Here is a 22,147-nt window from a genome sequence, read left to right as displayed (position 1 = left end):
GGGTTGAAACCAAGGTCGTACCCAGAATTTTTTTCAGAGGGTTTTACTTAAAAAAAATGTCGGAGGTGGGGGGGGGGTTACAAAAAAAAATCAAAAACACATAAAAATTTTGTTTATATTCGTTTTGTTTACGTTTTCACGAGTCGGACAAACATTTCGGGGGGGGGGGGGGGGCAAACCGGGTAACCTCCCCCCGTGGATAGAGCCCTGGTTGAAACAACTTAGAGGCTTGGGAGATAGATAGGATATATATAATTTGGGCTGTATATTTACACATTAGGAGGAAAGGGAGAGGAGCGGCTTGCAAAATGTAACCTAATCTAACCAAAATACCAACTAAATATTTATTAAAATATACATGCAGTTATCGAGTGTGTATTGGCTAACAGATAAGTACCAACTAGCCTATGTCCACAATAGATATAAAAAAATTACCTCTTAGGCTCACATGGCGAAGATTCAAGGGCCGAATAAATTCCTTATACGTTTTCCTTACACACTTCATTTTACAAGGCTCTGTTACAACAATGCAGTTGACAAGCATCACACAACGAATGTCTTTTGACTTCATTGTCCAAGTAAGGTCAAGGAAATTAGCACTGATTGACGACTCAACAATTGTAATATTCACTAAATTAGGCAGTTCAATCTCACCGTTGTAGATTAACGTCGAATTTATTGTCTCAAAATGATCAATAGTCAGTGGCACACTGATTATATCTGTATGTGTGTCATAACACCCATCATTGGTGCTATTTCCAATAATTATGGTACTATTCACAACTTTCATAAAGTTGACATTGGTAATTAAATACGGAACAAGCATTAAATTGCTATTAATTACAATTAATTCGTCATGGACATCAGCAATGGTTTCATCAATATATGATTCATGTTTGCATTCAATTTGATTTAGTTTGTTATAACAACAATATTTGTTGTTAATGATTGTTTTCCTTTTGCAGAGTTTCATCTTGATTGTATCTTCACAGAGTATATAGTTGAACAACAGACAACTGATCAAGAGTAGTTTTGATTTAAACATGTTCACATCCTTACTGCTTCACCTAAATTTAATAAAACTAATTAATTAATCAAAATAATTGATTAAATAAATTTATGAGTAATGAAATAAATAGAGTTAAACTAAAGAAGGATTATTTTTAATTATACATAGCTATTTACTTACTTATATATTATCTGCTGTATTAAACAATTCAAATTAAAATTATTTAAAAAAATGGATCAAAATAATCGATGAAATTAAAAAATAATAATAAATTAATCAAAGTAAATACTTAGACGTCTCGACTACTAATACAGTACCCTAGTAGCTAAATAATTTAAAATGTTGATTAGTGGTAGAAAAGACGCAACCAGGATTTTTTCTTCGGGGGGGGGGGCTAAAAAAACTTAAAAAACACATCAAAAAATTCTTTACATATATTTTTGTTACCTTTTCACCAGTCGGACAAAATTTCAGGGGGGGGGGGAAACTGGTGACCCCCCCCACACACACACATGGACCCGGCTTTGCTTGGTAGTGTAGGGAAAAAATTCTCAGTTGCTCATTTTAAACCGCATCAAATCTTGTCTTGGCTGAGCTTTAAACTTTATAAGTTACCTGCACTTCGTCAACTGATTTTTTTATTTTTTTAATAATTGCGAAATCTATACTAATGGACATCTCAGTGGGGGTGCTACCATTTCATCCACCATCAATGGTGCCACCATCAATGGTGCTAAAACTTGGTTTTCTCAACATATATTTGCAGATATCTCTTTTTCCTGAAACCGTCACAAGCACTAAACGACATAACATCTAACCGTCAGGACATTGACGCGTTAGGACATCGACACAAAAAATTTATAAGTTGATATAATAGTAATAGTATATAATAGTTTAGAAACAAATTTCGGCTATATATTTGCACATCAGGGGGATGGGGGTAAATCATGGCATATATTAAATACGTAACCTACCCTAACCTAGGAACCTTTTCCCCCCTAAACCCCAAAAAACTAAAGTTTTAAAATTTGTCGATGTCCTGACGGATTTTTTTTTCGATGTTATGACGGATTTTGTCGATGTTCTGACGTTAGTGGTCCTGACGGTTAGATGCTATGACGCCTTCCCATCTCAGTATCATGTGAGGTGTCTTAGAACTGTAAAACCAACTTCCTCAATCACACAATCAATGGTGCTAAAACTTTGTTTTCTCAACATATATTTGCAGATATCTCTTTTTGCTGAAACGGATAAAAAGTAACAATAGTTACTAAGTAGTTACTAAGTAGTATTTAGTTACTTACTAGTAGTTACTAAGTAACTACTGAAGCCCCTCCTGAAGCCCCTGCGGATTCCAGGTGGGAATCAAAGGTCAAGCTAAGCTTGTATACCTCCATGGCAGTGATGGTAGTTACAGGCATTGAGGCTCGATCTTCCGTCCCTGGGCAGCAGAGTAAATCCGTCAGCGCACCTCAAAGTGGTGGAAGGGTGTAAACACCACTGAGCTCCACGCCGAGCGATTTGGTGGCCAACGCGCTCCGGGTGAACCGCAAGACTGGGAACCTTGCGGTCAACTCTATTCCCAAGAAACATCGATGGATCTGAGACCTAAGAAAAGTTGTAACGGCCACGGCGTCCCCGGCAAGCGACGCGGCCCCCTTATTGGCCAGGGTGTTGAGAAGTAAACAAGCCAACCATACTACGGCGTTCCCGGCAGGTGACGTGACTTCGAATATGACGGCGAAGTCGAAAAATCCTTTTCATGCCATAAATCTAGGAAAACCTACTACAGTCATTAAACAGGCAAAATATAGAATAAATGTGGGATGCTGGAATGTAAGATCCGTCAAACAAGAAGCCACGCAAGTTTTTTTTGTCCATGAGATGGAGAAGTACAATATAGACATACTTTGCATATCCGAGACCAGAATTTCCGGTTCTGGCTCCATAGTTATTACAGCTCCTGAAACGCTACATCAGTTCCATTTTTTCTGCTCCGGAGTAGAGGATAATTCGGGACTCCACGGAGATGGTTTCATCATGAGCCAAAGAACCAGAAATGCTCTCCTAGAATGGGAACCAGTCTCCTGTAGACTTGCCAGAATCAGACTAAAAGGAAACTCCGCAAATGTATCGATAATTTCTACCTATGCCCCCATCCGTGACGCTGCTGATAAGACCAAGGATGACTTCTACGACGAGCTGCAGCAGCTGTCTTCTTCTGTTGCCGCACGTGATTACTTGATTGTTGCTGGAGACTTCAACGCAAGAGTTGGTCCGTCTGACCAAATCACAAGACAAGTCCTGAAAAAATTTGGACAAGGTCACAGATGTGAGAATGGGCAAAGGTTAGTAAACTACGCCTTGATGAACCACCTTGTTGTCACCAATACAATATTTCAGCACAGGCCTAGCCACCTTTTAACTTGGCATTCAAATGACGGTGTCACTAAGGCTCAAATAGACTTCATTCTCGTACGCCAGCGCTGGAGAAGCTCCGTACAGGACTCTCGCTCTTACAACAGCGCGGACACAGGCTCGCAGTCTGGGTCTGATCACAGGCTTATTGCTGCAAAAATTTTGCTACGTCTTGCAACTCGGAGAAAAAACAAGCCCAAGGCTGGATTCGACGTTGGTAAGCTCCAAGACAAAGAAGTTCAGCAGGCCCTCAATTTGGAACTGACTAACGATTTGACGCCCTCAGTTCTGATGAAAACTCAACCCCCGAGAAGAAATGGGAGACCTTTAAAACAGTGATGAGAGAGACTGCCGATGAGATCCTAGGCCGAGCAAAAATCAAAAGACAGCACTGGATTACCGCTAGGACCCTGTCAATAGTCGGTGAGGAAAGACAAAAGATGAGCGTCCCTAAAGAAGAAACAAAAGAGCTGCGAAGACAGGTAAAACGCTCTGTTCGTCTGGACCGCCGCAAAATGTGGGAAGATTCTGCCGTGTCGTTAGAGAAAGTAGCACTCTCACATGATACCGGCAAGCTTTACCAGATCCTAAAAGAATACGTTGGTAAGAAAGCTTCTGTCTCATAAATAGTCAAAGACAGATCAGGAAAAATCATTAGTTGTCAGAAGGAGCGCTTAGCAAGATGGAAGGATCACTTTGAGATCCTCCTAAACCCATCCCCAGCATCTGCTCCTGATGCTTTCCCACCTGCCGTTTCTAAAGAACCCTACGATGTCGAGCTGGATACACCAACCAAGCCGAAATACTAAAAGTGATCAAGACCCTGAAGAACCACAAAGCCCCAGGTGAAGACGGCCTCTCCCCGGAAGTGTACAAACAATGCCATGAGGTCACTGCTGAACAGCTCCATGGCATTCTCGAAGAAGTGTGGAGGACCAATTCTTTCCCAAAATATTGGAAGACATCAGTCATTCTCCCTTTCTATAAGACAGGAGATAAAACAGAATGTAAAAATTACCGCGGAATAAGTCTTATAGACATCGCGGTCAAAATATTCGGGATCATACTCATGAACCGCTTCAAAGGGCAAGGGAGGAAAGAACCCGAGGAAATCAAGCCGGCTTTCGGCCAGGTAGAGGCTGTACTGATAATATCTTCGTTTTTCGTCTCATTATCCAGCAGTTTGAAATGTACAATCTACCCCTGATCTTGATGTTCCTGGACTTCATTGCCGCCTTCGACTCTATCACTCGCCAGAAACTTTGGAAGATCCTAGAGAATGACGGAATGCCGCTGAAGTTTGTTGAACTGATGAAGGCATACTATGACGCGTCACTGAGCCGAGTTCAAGTCTATGGCGAAGAAACTGAAGAATTCCTGGTTGAGTTCGGAGTAAAACAAGGGTGCGTCCTCTCTCCGACTCTGTTCAATTATTGCGTCAATTGGGAGCTTGAAAATGCACTGTCGTCCTATCCAGGAGTTCAGATCGGACAGAATCTTTCACTGACTGACCTCGATTATGCGGATGATGTTGGCCTCCTGTCAGACCCCGTAGAAGCTCAAAACATGCTTGACAACGTGGTGGCCTGGGCAGACCTTATCGGCTTGAAAGTCAGCACAGAGAAAACGAAATTCATGGCTATTAACCACGACACAGGACCATTCACACTAACTGTCAATCAAGTTCAGCTGGAAACAGTCAACCGTTTCACATACCTAGGCTCCCTGATATGTATTGACGGATCTTCTGACGCTGACATCCAACAGAGAATACAGAAAGCGCAGACAGTGTTTGCCTCCCTTCGGATACCCTTATGGAATTGCCGCGAAGTCAGTTTCCGAACGAAAGTTCGAATCTACATGGCACTATTCCGCACCGTTCTCCCTTACGGATGCGAAACATGGTCGGTAAAACTACAGCATGAGAATACACTGAAGGTGTTTCAGTGTACTCTATTTATCTCTATTATACCTGTCTGGGAAGAATTCTCAGAATACAGCTGCGTGACCGTATCTCCAACGCGGATCTACGTCGAATGTGCAATATTCACAGAGATGCTGCGCTCACTATTAAAGAACGCCGTTTGAAATGGTTGGGCCATGTACTACGGAAGCCGCCAGAATACCTGCCTCGCCAAATACTTCTAGTCGAGCCTATTAGCTCCTGGAAGAGACGCCAAGGAGGACAGAGGAAGAACTGGTGGAACCTGACCAAGTCAGAGCTTGAACCTATCGGGGGATTTAGAAAGTTCGGACACAGATGGTCAACTCAGTGGCTCGCTTTTGCAGAACAGCTGGCAGAAGATCGCTTAACATGGCCCAAGAAGGTCTCCAAGATCATCGATGCCGGGCGAGGTGGAAACGCCTGATTCCTGCCACAAGTACAAGTAAGTAAGTTACTAAGTAGCAAAACTTCCAATAGTTACTATTTTGTTGTGTGTTATGATGGAAAAACCTTATGTTGGGAATAAAGAAACATCCATAAACAGTTTTCCTTACATCCTCCTTAACTTGAAACCAAGGCCACATCCATGGAGGGTGTTGCCGGGTTTGAACCCCCCCCCCCATAAAGACATAACAAAAAATAATATAAACAGATCTTTGATGCGTTTTTTTTAAGTTTTTGTAGGCTCTTCCGACCCCCTACCCCCCTGACCAAAAATCCTGGATGCTTCCTTCCCGCCAGCGAATAGAAAATAGTTTGCAACAATTGAAAAAGGAGGCCTTAGTTATGCAAACACTTTAAGTCAGACGAAGATCGCACATTCAAAGTAAATCTGTACACAATTCGGCTATTATAATTAAAAGTGCGACATATGCCATTTTGGTCGGAAATGACCTATGCATGGGTAGTGGGTAACTCAGCACGAGGACTCAAATGATGCAGTCGGAATTGTCCTGTCTTGTACCGTTAAGAAAATAAAAAGGTTTGACAAAAGAGGATTATCTCATGGAGCTATAATTGCATTTGTCTTCTTTGTTTGTCAAGGAAAAAGGAGACATACACCAAAAACGGATTAATTTTGAATTCGCTCAGAATACTTCTAGCAGAAAGGGATTATCTTATCTATAGAAAAAAGGACGCATCCTCCATAAAATGGAATGATTTGGCATTCGCTCGGAAATTTTGAATTTAATTCATACCACTGTAAAGAGCATAAAAAATTGGTTTGGAGTATGTTCCCTTTATCTCTATTAGTGTCATCCTTCATAGCGACCACAACCGACAAACTTTTTTCTGTTTTTTGGCTCTCTTGAGAAGTTACAAAAATGTAACTCTTTTAATTATGACATACTGAAAACATCGCTTTATTTTCTTGCAACGGATACGCCAAATAATTTTCCGGGGGGAGGGGGGTGTAACCGAATAGCATCCTAGTGTCACCTTCTTTTGATTAATGGTCTCTGAGTTTTCGACAGATAAAACCCTGAAATTCAGTAATCATAGTGCAGTTACCCCCACTTCTGAACTAAAGATTAAAGTAAGAAAATTAGAATTAACCCACCCCTCCGAATGCCTGGGAGGACTTGTCCTGGGCGCAGAAATTTTAGGGGTGCGATATTTCAAGTAAATAATCTTACGGTTATAATGATTTTGTGATTTTTTAAATTTTATTTTTATTAAAATAAAATAGAGAATGCGGTTAGAAAATTAAAATGATCAATAAAAATAAAAATTAACTAAACAATAGTAATTAAAATAATTAAATTAAAATCATGAACAGTAAAAAAATAATTAGTAATACATAAATGATTTAAATAATAAATACAAAAATATTAAAACAGATTACTAATTAACTAATAAATTGACAATAATTTTGTTTAAAAAAATGAAAATTTGACCTTATATTTGTTTGCAAGACAAGGGGGGGGGGGCACTAACCAAGATTTTTCCCAGGCATAAAACAGGCAAGAACCACCACTGGAAATCAATCAAAATTATGCAAGCCAGAAAAATAAGTCAAGTTTTATGTATAGGCCAAAACTAAAAGCAAATATTAGGGGGGAGGCGATTGTCAAGGTAGCGCCAATTTATATTTTGAAGACAGTTGACTCGGGAATCGAATTGTTTAACTCTTTTCTCCCTACTGTAGCTTCTTCAGAAAAAAAAAACTGTGCATTAACATTATCCAATGAACACAATGTTTTATCCCCTCTTTATCAAAAATCCCTGAATTTTTTCACTGATAAAAACCTGAGTTTCAGTTTTGACTAAAAATTTATGTCACTGCTCTAGGGCCGTGGTTCCCGACGTGGGGCAAAGGCCCCACTGCGGGAGCCATGGCAAAATCTTTGGTAGGCCATGGACAGGAGTTGCACCCTTCAGCTGACTATACTTTAGAGCCTTAATTTCGAAAAAAAAACATTTTCTATGTGAATGACGTCACGTTCAAATGCATTTAAAGAGCAAAAAAAGATACATGAAAGTATTGCAATTAGACCCCGGCGTCGTGCCGGCGGATCGACCGAACGCCGCCGACAAGAGGCCCGGTCGACCGCCGCCGAAGTGTCGTAACGCCACCGCCGACAGAGGTGGCGGCGTTCGGTCGACTTTAAATTAATTTTGCGGCAATTCTTTATTGCGTCAACCGCAAAGTCGGAGCTTTTCCTTCTCGTGTGGTTTAGTATTTCGATTTTCCTGATTAGAAATCAAAAAGGGCTTGCACTATCCCCAAATTTTCGGGTATTTCCCCGAAAATCTATGCGTCACCCCGAAAAAAAATTTGGTTCCTCGAATCCCCGAAAATCACGCACTCACGGTGCCACCCCTTGCGATATATCACCAGTGAATTTCCCAGCCAAATATTACTTTGCATACCATAATTCTTCACTACTCTCTTGTTCATTAATTTTTGTCTCTTTTGTTACTTTGCATAAAACCAAACAGATGCAATATGCAATTGCAAATATTGTAATATACACAGTTCTTCATATGTTGACAAAAAATCGTCTTTATGAAATGAGGTTAAATCATTTCGAATGTAGTTTCCCAATCGCTATTTCTAACATCGTTCGTAGTCAAGAATTTTATTTTCAAGTCGAATAGAACTATAGAACGAATTCACTACTATACAGCTTCAGTCTTCAGTTTGATTATGCAATATGCAATCGCAAACATTGCAATATACACAGTTCTTCATAAGTTGACAAAAAACAGTATCGTCTTTATGAAATGAAGTTAAATCATTTCGAATGTAGTTTCCCAATTGCTATTTCAAACATCGTTCGTAGTCAAGAATTTTATTTTCAAGTCAAATAGAACTATAGAACGAATTCACTACTATACAGCTTCAGCCTTCAGTTGGATTTTGAAATTGACAGCCGACAGATTGTTTCTACAGATGAATTGTAGGTTTGCAGACTTTTTTTTGCGTTTTTAGATAAGATTTTCTCAATGTTTAAAACTCAATTGTTGAATGCCTGAATGTTTAATACTCAATGTTCGGAAGCTACCCCAAAAATATGACTCATAAATAAATTGTAAATTATTGCCTATCGGGGGTGGATAGGGGGCTATTATTTTTAAGTGATAATACCTTATTTTTTTATTGAAAGCAGGGATGCCAAAATGATAAATATTTTTTTCATTGAAAGTGGAGACAGAATAAAATGATGTCAAATTTCCTGAGAAACCATTGAAATATTTTGATAGACCCAGAGCCCCCCATTAGGACCTGTTCATTGTGTTGGGTATTTTACAATTTCTCATAGGCTACTTGCCTTATTTGGCTTTTGTGTGTGCTCTCTTTTAGTTAGTTTCTTTGGATCTCATTGAATGCCACGGCGAATCTATGACTCATTTTTCCAATAATTTGAGGTATACCTGAATAATTTCGACATTTTTGTTGTTGTCTTTGTACCCCTTTGCTCATAGTCCTCATACCCTCAATTTTTTCAAGGAACACTAAGCTGTTTAACGTTATTTAGCGTGTTTGTTTGAACCATATAGTGACCTAGTTAATTATTAAGTAACTTATTTTTCTAATGAAAGCTGAGACGGTATCCTATCAAGGAGGTATCCAGAGGGGGGGAGGTATTACATTTAAATGATAATATATCTATTTTTTTTATTGAAAGCAGGGATCCCAAAAAGTTTTTTTTAATTTAAAACAGAGACGGCATTTCATCAAGGTGGTATCCAGAGGGGGGGGGGGTAGTGAGCTATCATATTTAAATGATACTACCTCAATTTTGTTTTAAAGCAGGGGTGCCAATAAGTTAATTATTTTTTTTATTTAAAGCAGAGACGGTGTCTTATCAAGATAGTATCTATAGGGGGGGGGGGGCATAGAGATTTATTATATTTAAGTGATAGTACCTTGATTTTTTTTTTATTTAAAGCAGGGATGCCAAAAAGTTGAAAAGTTGGAAAAAATTAACAAGATTTTCGCAAGTTATACTTGATACAGCACTTGCATGGTTTTATCTCCAAAGGGAAAGGGACATATGCGTCCAAATCGTTTTTTTCTTATTGATGAAACGGGTTTAATTTGAAAACATTCATTCATAATTACCAGGCAGATTCATACTAAAACGAATTGGTGTGACGAAAGCGATATCGACATCCCCACCTATGGCTGCGCTCGAGTGACAATGGTGCCCTTGGTCCAGTGCCCAAGCTGCATTAAAAGGCCAGGTCATAATAAAAGCTTTCAATTTGTGAGGTTCAAGGGGGAGTCTTTGACAGTCTTATGACCTCAGGGTACTAGATGTTGCAACGTTCTTACGTATCTACAGTGGTTTAAAAAATTCGATCATCCCACAAATGATTACCAACAATATACATAAATATTACAAATGAAACATTTGGAACATTAGAACTCTTTTTTCAAAGCTTTGAAGAAAAGCAAAAAAAGGCTAATTAACCCTAACTACGCTTAAAAGCTATTTTAAAAAGAAACTCTTTGGAGATTTCCATGGAAATGACCATAACAGAAGCTTTGAGCGTGGGTGGGAATCTAAGAGGAGTCTTTGAGTATTTTGACCACAGGTGACTGATTGTTGCGCTTTCTTAAATTTGGTAATTTTTGTGAGCATTTGGAAATCAAAGCTTAAACTCAATAACTGATACTAAGTGTCCTAACATTTTGCTTGAACTGAAAGTGACGAACTAGGATGAAAATCTTAACATCTTCCTGGAGCTACTTCAGTCTGCATATTATTTCATTTAATTACATTTAAAACGGATGAGCTTTTGTTTTTTTACCAGAAAATAGCTGGCATTTAATTTTTCTTCACACCGAATAAACCATTAAGTGTTTTTTTTTTTTTTTTTTCATTGTAATTGAAGTGTTCTCATGTGAAGTGTTCATCATGTATTTTTAAATTTGATAAATTTATTACTTTTAGATGCAGTTTATAATTTGACTGATATTAGGTATTTATCAATTTATAATTTGGAATGAATCCCCATAAGAAAAAAACGACTAATATCTAAAAGAGGAGCCAAAAGCAATAAAAAAGCAGCAGTTTAGCCTTAGCCTACATGACATATATTCCATAAAGAAGCCAAAAAACTTTAAAATGCATTTTTTTTAAATTGCAATTAATAACCAGTTTTAAATACAAGAAGTCTTTTTAAGAATCCAAAAGAGCAAAAAAAAACAATCAATATCAAAGTCGCCCATTTCAACTGTTTTAAAGGTGACAAAACAGATATAGGCAAAGGGCATTATGAAAAAATTAAGCTTCCAAGTTCAAAGTTATATTCAAAGTTTTAACCCAGATAAATGACGAAATTTGTGATACGGTATTTGAAGTTGTATATGCAGTAATGCTCGATGAAAAAAACTACTAATTTTGATAATTATTCATGTTAAGAATACATAACTAATAGATACTTCAACTACTCGTATCATGAAAGGGTTCTGAAACGCCACAGCCATTTCGTTTCTACCACATTTCTACTTCTCTTGATGAATAACGAAGAAGACCAGTTTGCAGCCAGCGACTTGTGAATTTTTGAACTCATGAATAGGCTCGAATCTGTTGTAAATTTAAGCTGTGATTTGAGAAACACAGATGAAAACATTAATGTTTGCGTTACATTAATGTCAACATTGATCACGCCGGCGGCGCGCCACCGATATCTAACCGGCGGCGCGGCGTGCTGTTTTTCGGCCCCGCCGCCACCGGTCTTCCTTCATCGGCGCGGCGCCGGGGTCTAATTGCAAGGACGTCGTACATTGTATAAAAGGTAATGTGTTCGGATAGTATTTTTCATTATTATAAAATATGCATGCATACTCCTGCCATTTACCCGTGCCCCAGCCATATAAACATTTGCCTCTCAATTACTTGGACTATCTGTCTTGGGTTTTCTCTGTCTACAAATACCCATCGTCTTGATGCAACCTATGCAACCTATTGCAAAATACTTGATAACTTTAATTCAGTTCCGATAGTATTTTTCATTATTATAAAATATGCCCAGAGGACAAACCAAAAAATATCCTTCCTTTAGGTGAAGTCTCGTAAAATTTTTAATAACAAAATTTAGATATCATAAGGGGGGCGTCAGGTTTTTTAGAAATACTTAGGTGGGGCAAGGCCCAAAATCGGTTGGGAATCACTGCTCTAGGGTATAGAATTCTCATGACACTCACATCTCTGATTTTTACTACGCAGAATTAAGCAAATTCGCAGTTTATTTTAGTAAGGGGGGGGAGTCATAAGTTTAAAAAAAGGACAAACGAATAATAAGGAAAATACAAGAAATTATAGTAATTCAACATAAAGATTCTTTCTGGGAAGGAACCACCACAGTAACAAAACTTAATGCCATTTAATTCCTGATTCTTTACTCCTTCCAAATATAATGATCGCTACCCTGACAATACCGCCCACAGCCCTCTCTGATTAGGACAGATTTGCCCCTAGGACCTAGGCCATGCACAAACTCCATAAGAAAACACTAAAATAACTAAATTATTGCTTTATTATATGCATAAAATTTCTTCAAATCGTATTTTCGGGGTTAATTGCATTTTCGACACATTTTCCAGTTTCGTGTATAGCCTAAGGCTACATCCAGGCCCAATAGGATGGGCGGAGGGTGTTACGCCATTGTCTCGGAAGCGACTACTAAATTTGGAATGTTTTCAATGGAAAATTACGTACTGCCGCTGTGTACTGATTGCGTTTGCGTGCCTGTGTTGATGGTGCTTTTTGTTACTATAAAGCTAATTGCTACTTCTCAGGAGAAATCTTTATTCAGATTACCTAAACTAGGCTATTGCAATTAGCCTACCACAAGCAGTTCGACATTTCAAAAGTGGAGGCGGGGAGGAGGCTCACACTCCTCAAGACCCCCTCCCCCTTGTGTACATGTCAGAATCAAATAGTTGCTGCCAAAAAGGTTACTTGTGTCTTATAACCACCACACTCAAGTTCTGTCGAGAAGTGAAGTTTGGCTAATGCTAATGAAGTAAAACAAAATATGACGCAAATATAATAATTTATGAACAAATTTGGGCAATATGTGCACATTAGGCGGTGGGGGTAAAGCATAGCATACATTAAATGCGTAACCTAACCTAGGTACCTTTTTTTCCCTTTGACCCCAAAAAACTAAAGTTTAAATCTTTTTCACGGAGTGAGTAATGCCTCACTAGGCAGCGAAAACCTGTTTTTCATACAAATTCTTTTAAGATTTCGATGCGGTCTTTCGCGCGTGTTTACTGAATTCTATACAAGTACCATAATACTTTATCAACAGAATTATGAAAATTACAACAAAGAATTAAGGAAGGGGGGGCCGCCCAGACCACATTATATTAAATACGTAACCTAAATTAGCCTAACCTAACCAAAATACCAACTAAATATTTAATCAAAATATAGCAACAATGTAGTTTCCTACCAATTCGAAGCTAATAGCTAAAGAACATGAAAACCGGTTATTGTCTCATATTCGCGATGCAAGATCTTCAATGTGGTAGCTAGCAAACAGTTCGTGGTAACGAACTGTAAGTAAGGAGCGACCCGGCTCAATGGTAACCGAAACTCTAGAAAACGGGTTTTTGATGCCAATAGATATATCAAAAGAATCAAATTTCAATGCTGATTTCAAATATATAAGTTTCGTCAAGTTTAGTCCAACACGTCAAAAGTTACACGCCTGAGAAAATTTGCCTGATTTTCAAAAAAAGGGAGAAAGACCCTCTAAAAGTTATTGAACCTTAATGAAAATTACACCATCAGATTCAACGGATCAGAAAACCCTACTTTAGAAGTTTCAAGTTCATATCTACAAAAATGTGGAATTTTGCATTTTTTGCCAGAAGAAAGATCACGGATGCGTGTTTATTTGTTTGTTTGTTTTTTGTTGTTTTTTTTATTTCCCCAGGGGTGATCGTATTGACCCAGTGGTCCTAGAATATCGTGGGAGGGCTCATTCGAACGGAAATTAAAAGTTCTAGTGCTCTTTTTAAGTGACCAAAAAAATGGAGGGCAATTAGGCCCCCTCCCACGCTCATTTTTTTCCCAAAGTCACCCGATAAAAATTTTGAGATAGCCATTTTGTTCAGCATGGTCGAAAATATGATAAATATGCCTTTTAGGATGACTTAATCCCCCGAAGTTCCCAGAGGGAGGGCTAAAAGTTATGAACTTTACCCAATGTTAACATATAGTATTGGTTATTGGGCAGTATACAGAAGTTTTCAGGTGGTTTTTTTTCTGGTAATGGGAGGGATGGGTGGGTCGGTGGTTATGTTGGAGGATCTGTTCATGAAGGATGTTTTCATGGGGGAAGGGAAATTGCCATGAAGGGGGCGCCGGACTTGTCAGCATTATTTATTGGTTATTGGAAAGTATACAACCATTTTCAGGAAGGATTTTTTCTGGAGGGGAGGGGCTAGAGGAGGGGGTCACTCTGGAGAATATGTCCGTGGAGGATGTTTCTTTGGGGTAAGGGAAAGTTCTATGAAGGGGGCGCCGGATTTCCAAGCATTATTTAAAAAACGATCAGAAATTAAATAAAAAAAAAACAAGTTTTTTCAACTGAAATGTAAGAAGGAATATTAGAACTTAAAACGAACAGAAATTATAACGTATGTGAGGGTGTTCTCCCCCAAGTCAATACCTAACTCTTTACGCTACAGTTTTTTTTAGTGCTTTCAAAAGAGCTATCTGTTCTAATTAAACGGCCTTTGTGATTCAGGGGTTTGTGAATTGAAATTTTTTTAACTTTTAACGTAAAGAGCGTCGTATTGACTTAGGGGAGTGCCCCCTCATATACGTAATAACAAATACGTAATACAAAAAAAACAATAAAAAAAAAACAAGCGATACGGCTCAATAATAATCGAAACTTTTAAAAACGGAATTTTGATGTCAATAAATGTATCAAAAGAATGTGTTTCTAATGCTGATTCTAAATATATAAATTTTATTAAGTTTAGTATTACTCATCAAAGGCTACGAGCCTGAGAAAATTTACTCGATTTTTTAAAGAGGGGGAAACATCCCCTACAAGTGAAAGAATTTTAATGAAAATCACACCGTCAGATTCAGCGTATCAGAAAACCCTATTACATAGGTTTCAAGCTCATATCTGCAAAAATCTGCAACTTTGTATTTTTTGCCAGAAGAAAAATATACGAATATAGAAGTTAGTTACGTAAGTTAATTTGTAAAGACATCCATTTAGCAAAAGAAAAGTAAAATTTTTATGCAAATAAAAGCTGCATTAACTAAAAAACGATCAGAAATTAAATAAAAAAAAAGTTTTTTAAACTGAAAGTAAGGAGCGACATTAAATCTTAAAAGGAACAAAAATTATTCCGTATATGAAAGGGGCTGTCCCCTCCTCAACACCTCGCTCTTTACGCTAAAGTTTGACTCTGTCTCATGACTTTATTTTTTAAAACAATATAAAACTTTAGCGTAAAGAGCGAAGCGTTGAGGAGGGACAGCCCCTTTCACATACGGAATAATTACATTTCAACTGAAATGTAAGAAGGAATATTAGAACTTAAAACGAACAGAAATTATAACGTATGTGAGAGGGTTCTCCCCCAAGTCAATACCTCGCTCTTTACGCTACAGTTTTTTTTAGTGCTTTCAAAAGAGCTATCTATTCTAATTCAACGGCCTTTGTGATTCAGGGGTTTGGGGCTGTCCCCTCCTCAACGCCTCGCTCTTTACGCTAAAGTTTGACTCCGTCTCAAAAATTTATTTTAAAAAACAAAAAAAAAATTAAGCTTAACGCGCGAAGGGTGGCGGAGGGGACAGCCCCTTTCATATACGGAATAATTACATTTCAACTGAAATGTAAGAAGGAATATTAGAACTTAAAACGGACAGAAATTATAACGTCTGTGAAGGGGTTCTCCCCCACGTCAATAGCTCACTCTGTAAGCTACAGTTTTTTTTTAGTTCCTTCAAAAGAGCTCTCTCTTCTAAATAAACGGCGTTTGTGATTCAGGGGTTTGTGAATCAAAAAATTTTTTTAATTTTTAAAGTAAAGAGCATGGTATTGACTAAGGGGAGAGCCCTCTCATATACGTAATAACATATACGTAATAAAAAAAAACAATAAAAAAAACAAGCGATACGGCTCAATAGTAATCAAAACTTTTAAAAACAGAATTTTGATGTCAATAAATGTATCAAAAGAATGTGTTTATAATGCTGATTCTAAATAGATAAATTTTATTAAGTTTAGTATTACTCATCAAAGGCTACGAGCCTGAGGAAATTTACTCGATTTTTTAAAGATGGGGGAAACATCCCCTACAAGTGAAAGAATTTTAATGAAAATCACACCGTCAGATTCAGCGTATTAGAAAACTCTATTACATAGGTTTCAGATTTTTGCATACCTGCAAAAATCTGCAACTTTGTATTTTTTGCCAGAAGAAAAATATACGAACATAGAAGTTAGTTACACAAGTTAATTTGTAAAGACATCCATTTAGCCAAAGAAAAGTAAAATTTTTATGCAAATAAAAGCTGAATTAACTAAAAAACGATAAGAAATTCAATTAAAAAAAACAAGTTTTTTAAACTGAAAGTAAGGAGCGACATTAAAACTTAAAACGAACAGAAATTATTCCGTATATGACAGGGGCTGTCCCCTCCTCAACGCCACGCTCTTTACGCTAAAGTTTGAATCTTTCTAACAACATTATTTTTTAAAACAAAAAAAAAAATTAGCGTAAAGAGCGAGGCGTTGAGGAGGGGACAGCCCCTTTCATATACGGAATAATTTCTGTTAGTTTTAAGTTTTAATGTCGCTTCAATAACTTAACTAGTATTGATAACTTCTTTGTGTGGTTATAAAAATGAAATACCTCTGGGGCCCCTTTAAGGGCTCAAAATGAAATTTGTGACAGAAGCAATTATTGAATCATGAAAGAGCACAAAAAGGCATCAAACGATGTTTTCACTTTCATCCTAGCTAAATTATAGTGCCACCTAAAATTTTACCGTTTTATTTCATTAGCATTAACCAAACTTCACCTTTCGCGTGTTGCTCGGCTACTAAATAAGTACCTGAAAATATAATAGTTTAGTAACAAAATTATGGAAACTACAACGAAGAATTATGGAAAAGAGGCTCTCTAGAACGTATTATATTATATACCAAACCCATCAAAAATATACCTTGACGTAGATTTCAACAGAGCCTAAGCTAATTGTCTGGTATACAGACCATAAAAACCGGTTATTGTCTAATCTTCGCGATCCAAACTCCCGATTGTGTACTAGCTAGCAAGGAAGTACCTCTCGTTGTACTGTAGAATCTTCCCGCATTTTCAAAAGCTTACCCCCCTTCCTCAGAAACAACTGAGAACATTTCTGCCCACATCCGACAAAACTGGTTTTATTACAACTTTAAGCAAATCTAACCATATTTATCTTACATAATTTCAGCACACTCCGATATCAAGTAATTCAGATCAAAGAATACACTGATTCATCTGATTAGCTGACGAACATTTCTCACCACGAGACGAGGTACTCTGTGAGGTGTATTTGGTCGTCACAACAATAACAAGTTTCAAAAGTTCCTTGAGGGACTAGGATCAAATGATGAACCGTAATTCTATAATGCTTTCGCCTATATTTTTGATTGCTAAATTTTGAATTTAGCAATTACCTTTGGTTAAGTTAATTGCCAAATACGAAATAACTTTGGTTAAGGTACGCCAACAAAATTGCATGGTTTGTAGTTTTTTAGAAAATCATTGGTAAAACTTGTGGATACATCGATAATTTTGCAAGCTAGAAGATGAACATAAAACGCGGTGCCCCGATCAGCGCTAATTGTGGACGAATTAGTCACTATCAGGAGCATCTATTGGGGAAGATAGGAACGTCCCCTCTAAGTTTGTACCTCCCATTGATTTTGTAGAGTACCTTTTCTGGCATTTTCACTGACAAAATTGGCAAAACATCAGAATTTCCACCTCAAGATTCCGGAACATAATTTTTTGTCGTGCCTTTCTTCAAAAAATTAAAGAGCCCGTACCCCTCCCCGTTGAAATGATGCTCCTGATCAGTACCCTACGGGCCCCAGTTTTCTCTGCTAATGTGGCTAGATAATAGCCCTGTGCGATATATAGAACATTGTTTTTCAGATTGGTTTTAATTAAGATTGTAAAATGGCGCCAACTGAAGGGGTTCATTCCCACCCCCCCTCCATTTCGAAAATACTGTAGTGTGCTGTAAGTGAAAATACCTCTTTTATCTTCTTTGGGAAAATGTAAAAACAAATAAAATTACCCCCACCGTAGATATTTGAAAATACATTTCGCCCTCCTCCCCTAAACATTATCATAAATTGACACCACTCCTGTTATAAGCTAACTATTAATAAGACATAAGCACAAAAACAATGCAAACCAATAAATCAGCAAAGTTGTGCCTGCACCATACGGATCTATCTGATCCCATTAGGAGGAAGGGGGATGAAGCGCATTTGCCAGGGAGCGATCAGCACCGTTAAATAAGCACCAGGGAGCGATCAGTATGTCGGATCACCGTTAAGTTACATCGAGTGGAACGTTCATCTTTTAGTTATAGAACGTGTCTAAACATCAATAAATGTGCAAACTGATGCAGGGGTAGCTGTAACATTATAGAATGTCACTGACAGAATGTCACTCGTTTGGAATGTCACCGAAAGAATGTCACTCGTTTGGAACTTTCAAAAGAATTTTAAGAAATTTTTTAATGTCTTGATTTTTCATGTTTACATATATTTTTGTTAATTTTTATTATTATTATTTGGGGGGGGGGTGACACTAGCCTGGGTTGGAAACATTTGTTGTGAGGGGTTTTGAGTTTGTATAATTTATTTTTGTGTGTGGTTTGGTTTCAAATATATATTTGGAATTTGGTTTATTTTATTGGAGTGTCCTACATCCTTTTTTTTTGGGGGGGGGGGTCTCATAAAATCGCTTTTTGTTTCGGTTTTTAATTATTGTTTTTTTTTATGTGTGTTTAATTATGTGGTGTGTGTGTGTGTGTGTGTGTGTGTGTGTGTGTGTGTGTGTGTGTGTGTGTGTGTGTGTGTGTGTGTGTGTGTGTGTGTGTGTGTGTGTGTGTGTGTGTGTGTGTGTGTGTGTGTGTGTGTGTGTGTGTGTGTGTGTGTGTGTGTGTGTGTGTGTGTGTGTGTGTGTGTGTGTGTGTGTGTGTGTGTGTGTGTGTGTGTGTGTGTGTGTGTGTGTGTGTGTGTGTGTGTGTGTGTGTGTGTGTGTGTGTGTGTGTGTGTGTGTGTGTGTGTGTGTGTGTGTGTGTGTGTGTGTGTGTGTGTGTGTGTGTGTGTGTGTGTGTGTGTGTGTGTGTGTGTGTGTGTGTGTGTGTGTGTGTGTGTGTGTGTGTGTGTGTGTGTGTGTGTGTGTGTGTGTGTGTGTGTGTGTGTGTGTGTGTGTGTGTGTGTGTGTGTGTGTGTGTGTGTGTGTGTGTGTGTGTGTGTGTGTGTGTGTGTGTGTGTGTGTGTGTGTGTGTGTGTGTGTGTGTGTGTGTGTGTGTGTGTGTGTGTGTGTGTGTGTGTGTGTGTGTGTGTGTGTGTGTGTGTGTGTGTGTGTGTGTGTGTGTGTGTGTGTGTGTGTGCGTGTGTTTGTGTTGAGTCTTTGAAAGGTTGAAATGCAATGCATTATATTGAAAATACTTGTATTTGTTCCATTTTTGTTTCTCCCCTGTTTTTTCCAGGCCAGAAAGCCTTACGGAGGAGTTTATATTGAAGTGTCTTTTGATGTGTTTATTAATTGAATAAATTGATTGATTGATTGATTGATTAATTGAATCGGTGTTTGGTCCTAAAATGGCTCATAAGTTAACATGGTATTTACGTGATGGTAAGATGGCAAACCTTATTGATTATATTATAGTAAATCGAAGACTGGCAGGATCAATACAAGATAATAGGGTATATAGGAGTGCTGTTATTGATGTTAAAAGTAAAGATCACCATCTAGTGGTGTCAAGGGTTAATTTAAAGCTGAAATATCGGAAGGGTTACTACCTTCAGGGCAGTTATGATGTTGGTAGACTCCAGGATGAGAATTTGAGAGAAACTTTCCCGGAACAGTTGAATACTAACCTTGAGAGTTAAAAATTTGATAATGTGGAAGATGGTTGGAATATTTTAAGAAAAATAATTTGTGAAGTTGCTGAAGGTGTATTAGGGAAGAAAGCTAGAACTGCAGCTAAGAATATTAGTGAAAAAGCTTTATGTTTAATAGAAAGGAGAAATGACTTGCACAAGTATTATCTGAGTGATAGATCGTATGAAAACAAAAGAAATGTAAATAAAGTGGAGAAAGCATTAAAATATGAACTAAGGAGGTGTGAAGTGGAGGCCATGGATAAAATTGCCGAGGATCTGGAAGATGCAGCTAGACGGCATAATAGTAAAATATTGTACTGGCACGATAACAAATTGAGAGGGAGTAGTCAATCCGGACTTGTCCCAGTTAAAGATAGGATTGGGGTCGCAATTAGCGATAAGGAAAAAACTAAAGCAAGATGGGCCGAACATTTTGAGAACTTGCTTAAGCGAGATAGACTTGCAGGAAAAACTATAGAGGAAAATGAAAAAGTTTATGATACCTTGGATGTGAAGGAAGATTTGTTTTGTGAGGAGGAATTAGCGACAGTACTAAAAGGATTAAAGAATAATAAGGCTCCAGGTGCTGATAGGGTGGTAAATGAGTTTCTTAAATATGGTGGCTCTGAGGTTAGAAATAAGTTATTGAAGATTATGAATATGATTTTTGAAAAAGGGGAAGTACCTAACGATTTTAGGAAAACCTTAATTAGGCCACTTTATAAGAAAGGTGATAAAAGTGAGTGGGGTAATTATCGAGGCATTAGTCTGTTCTCTGTAGGTAGCAAATTGCTTTGTGATATGATACTTTTTAGACTGAGAGATGCCGTAGAGAAAGTTTTAAGAGAAGAGTAGCGCAGATTTAGAAAAGGTAGAGGATGTGTCGACCAAATTTTCACTCTTAGGCTAATAATTGAGAGGTGCCTGAGTTTTCACCTTTGGTCCTCAGTTTTATAGATTATGAGCAAGCGTTCGATTCTGTTGATAGAAGAGCTTTAGTAAAGGTTTTATCCTTGTATGGTATACCAGACAAATACATTAAAGTGATTAGTGCTATGTACGAGAATAACACTGGAAATGAGGTTAGCAGCTGGTTTTGTATTAAATAAGGAGTTAAGCAGGGTTGTGTTCTATCCCCCTTTATATGGATTATTTTGATGGACTTTGTTTTAAGGACCACAGGAAAGGCAATGGGAGACCACGGAATCAAACGGGGAGGAAAAAGTCTCCTGGACTTGTATTATGCTGATGATTTAAGCAGCCTAGATGAAACTGTGAGCAAAATGAATGAAGTTTTAGAGGTTATGCGAGTTCAGGGTTCTAGAATTGGTTTGAAAATTAATGTTAGGAAGACTAAGTCACTAAGGCTAGGAATAAGTGAAGATGAAAAGTTGACGTTGGGTAATGAAAAGATTGATCAGTTGGTCAGCTTCACTTACCTTGGTAGTATTATTAGTAAAGATGGTGGGTACAGTGAAGATGTTAAAAATAGAATAGCCAAGGCTCAGGGTGTTTTTTTCCCAGTTAAAAAAAGTCTGGAAGAATAGGAAGATAAGTCGGGCAAACCAAGATTAGAATATTAGAAGCTACAGTTATGACAGTGGTCAAATATGGCTCTGAAGCATGGACGCTCCGAAAAGCGAATGAAGATTCGCTAGATGTTTTCCAGAGAAATTACTTAAATATTGTTCTGGGTACCCGGTTGACTGACCGTATTTCAAACAATAGGCTATGCGAAAAATGTGGTTCAATACCGCTCTCTAGGGCTATAATGAAAGAAAGGTTGAGGTGGTTAGGGCACGTTGTGTGGAGGAAGGATGACAAATTGCCGAAGATTGTTCTTTTCGGCCAACCATCTAGGGCTAAACGGAAACCAGGTCGTTCCCGTTTGGGGTGGGAGGACGTCATAAAGAAAGATTTAAAGGAAATGGGAACTTCGTGGGCGGGTGTAAAAAGGGAGGCTTTGAATAGATTGGAGTGGAGGAGGAGCGTGCGTAGCTGGGTTGGCCTCAGGCGGCTTGGTGCTGCGGTGAGTTGTTAGTAGAAGTAGTAGTATAAGCTACACTAGTTGCATTTATTAACACATAAGGTATTATCTAGAAGGGGTATTATCCTGTAAACTTTAGAGGGGGATCATTCGATCGGAAATCAGAAGTTCT

The 22,147-nt window shown here is 38.1% G+C and overlaps 1 protein-coding gene across 1 annotated transcript in view; it reads right to left on the bottom strand.

Annotated features, from left to right (window-relative positions):
- The window catches only part of LOC148953754 (uncharacterized), a 177,007-nt gene extending 159,607 nt beyond the window's left edge, over positions 1 to 17,400 (bottom strand). Inside the window, exons 1-2 of the mRNA XM_089085885.1 lie at positions 17,299 to 17,400; positions 436 to 1,067 (exon numbers count right to left, since the gene is read on the bottom strand). Of these exons, the coding sequence (XP_088942011.1) occupies positions 436 to 1,045 (610 nt within the window). The 5' untranslated portion in view covers positions 1,046 to 1,067; positions 17,299 to 17,400. The remainder of the gene's footprint in view (positions 1 to 435; positions 1,068 to 17,298) is intronic.
- Positions 17,401 to 22,147: the final 4,747 nt, after the last annotated feature.

The sequence above is a fragment of the Artemia sp. Qi Xiang Cuo genome, chromosome 3 (assembly GCF_049724085.1).
Source record: "Artemia sp. Qi Xiang Cuo chromosome 3, ASM4972408v1, whole genome shotgun sequence".
Taxonomy (NCBI): domain Eukaryota; kingdom Metazoa; phylum Arthropoda; class Branchiopoda; order Anostraca; family Artemiidae; genus Artemia; species Artemia sp. Qi Xiang Cuo.
This window is presented reverse-complemented; position numbering and strand designations above follow the sequence as displayed.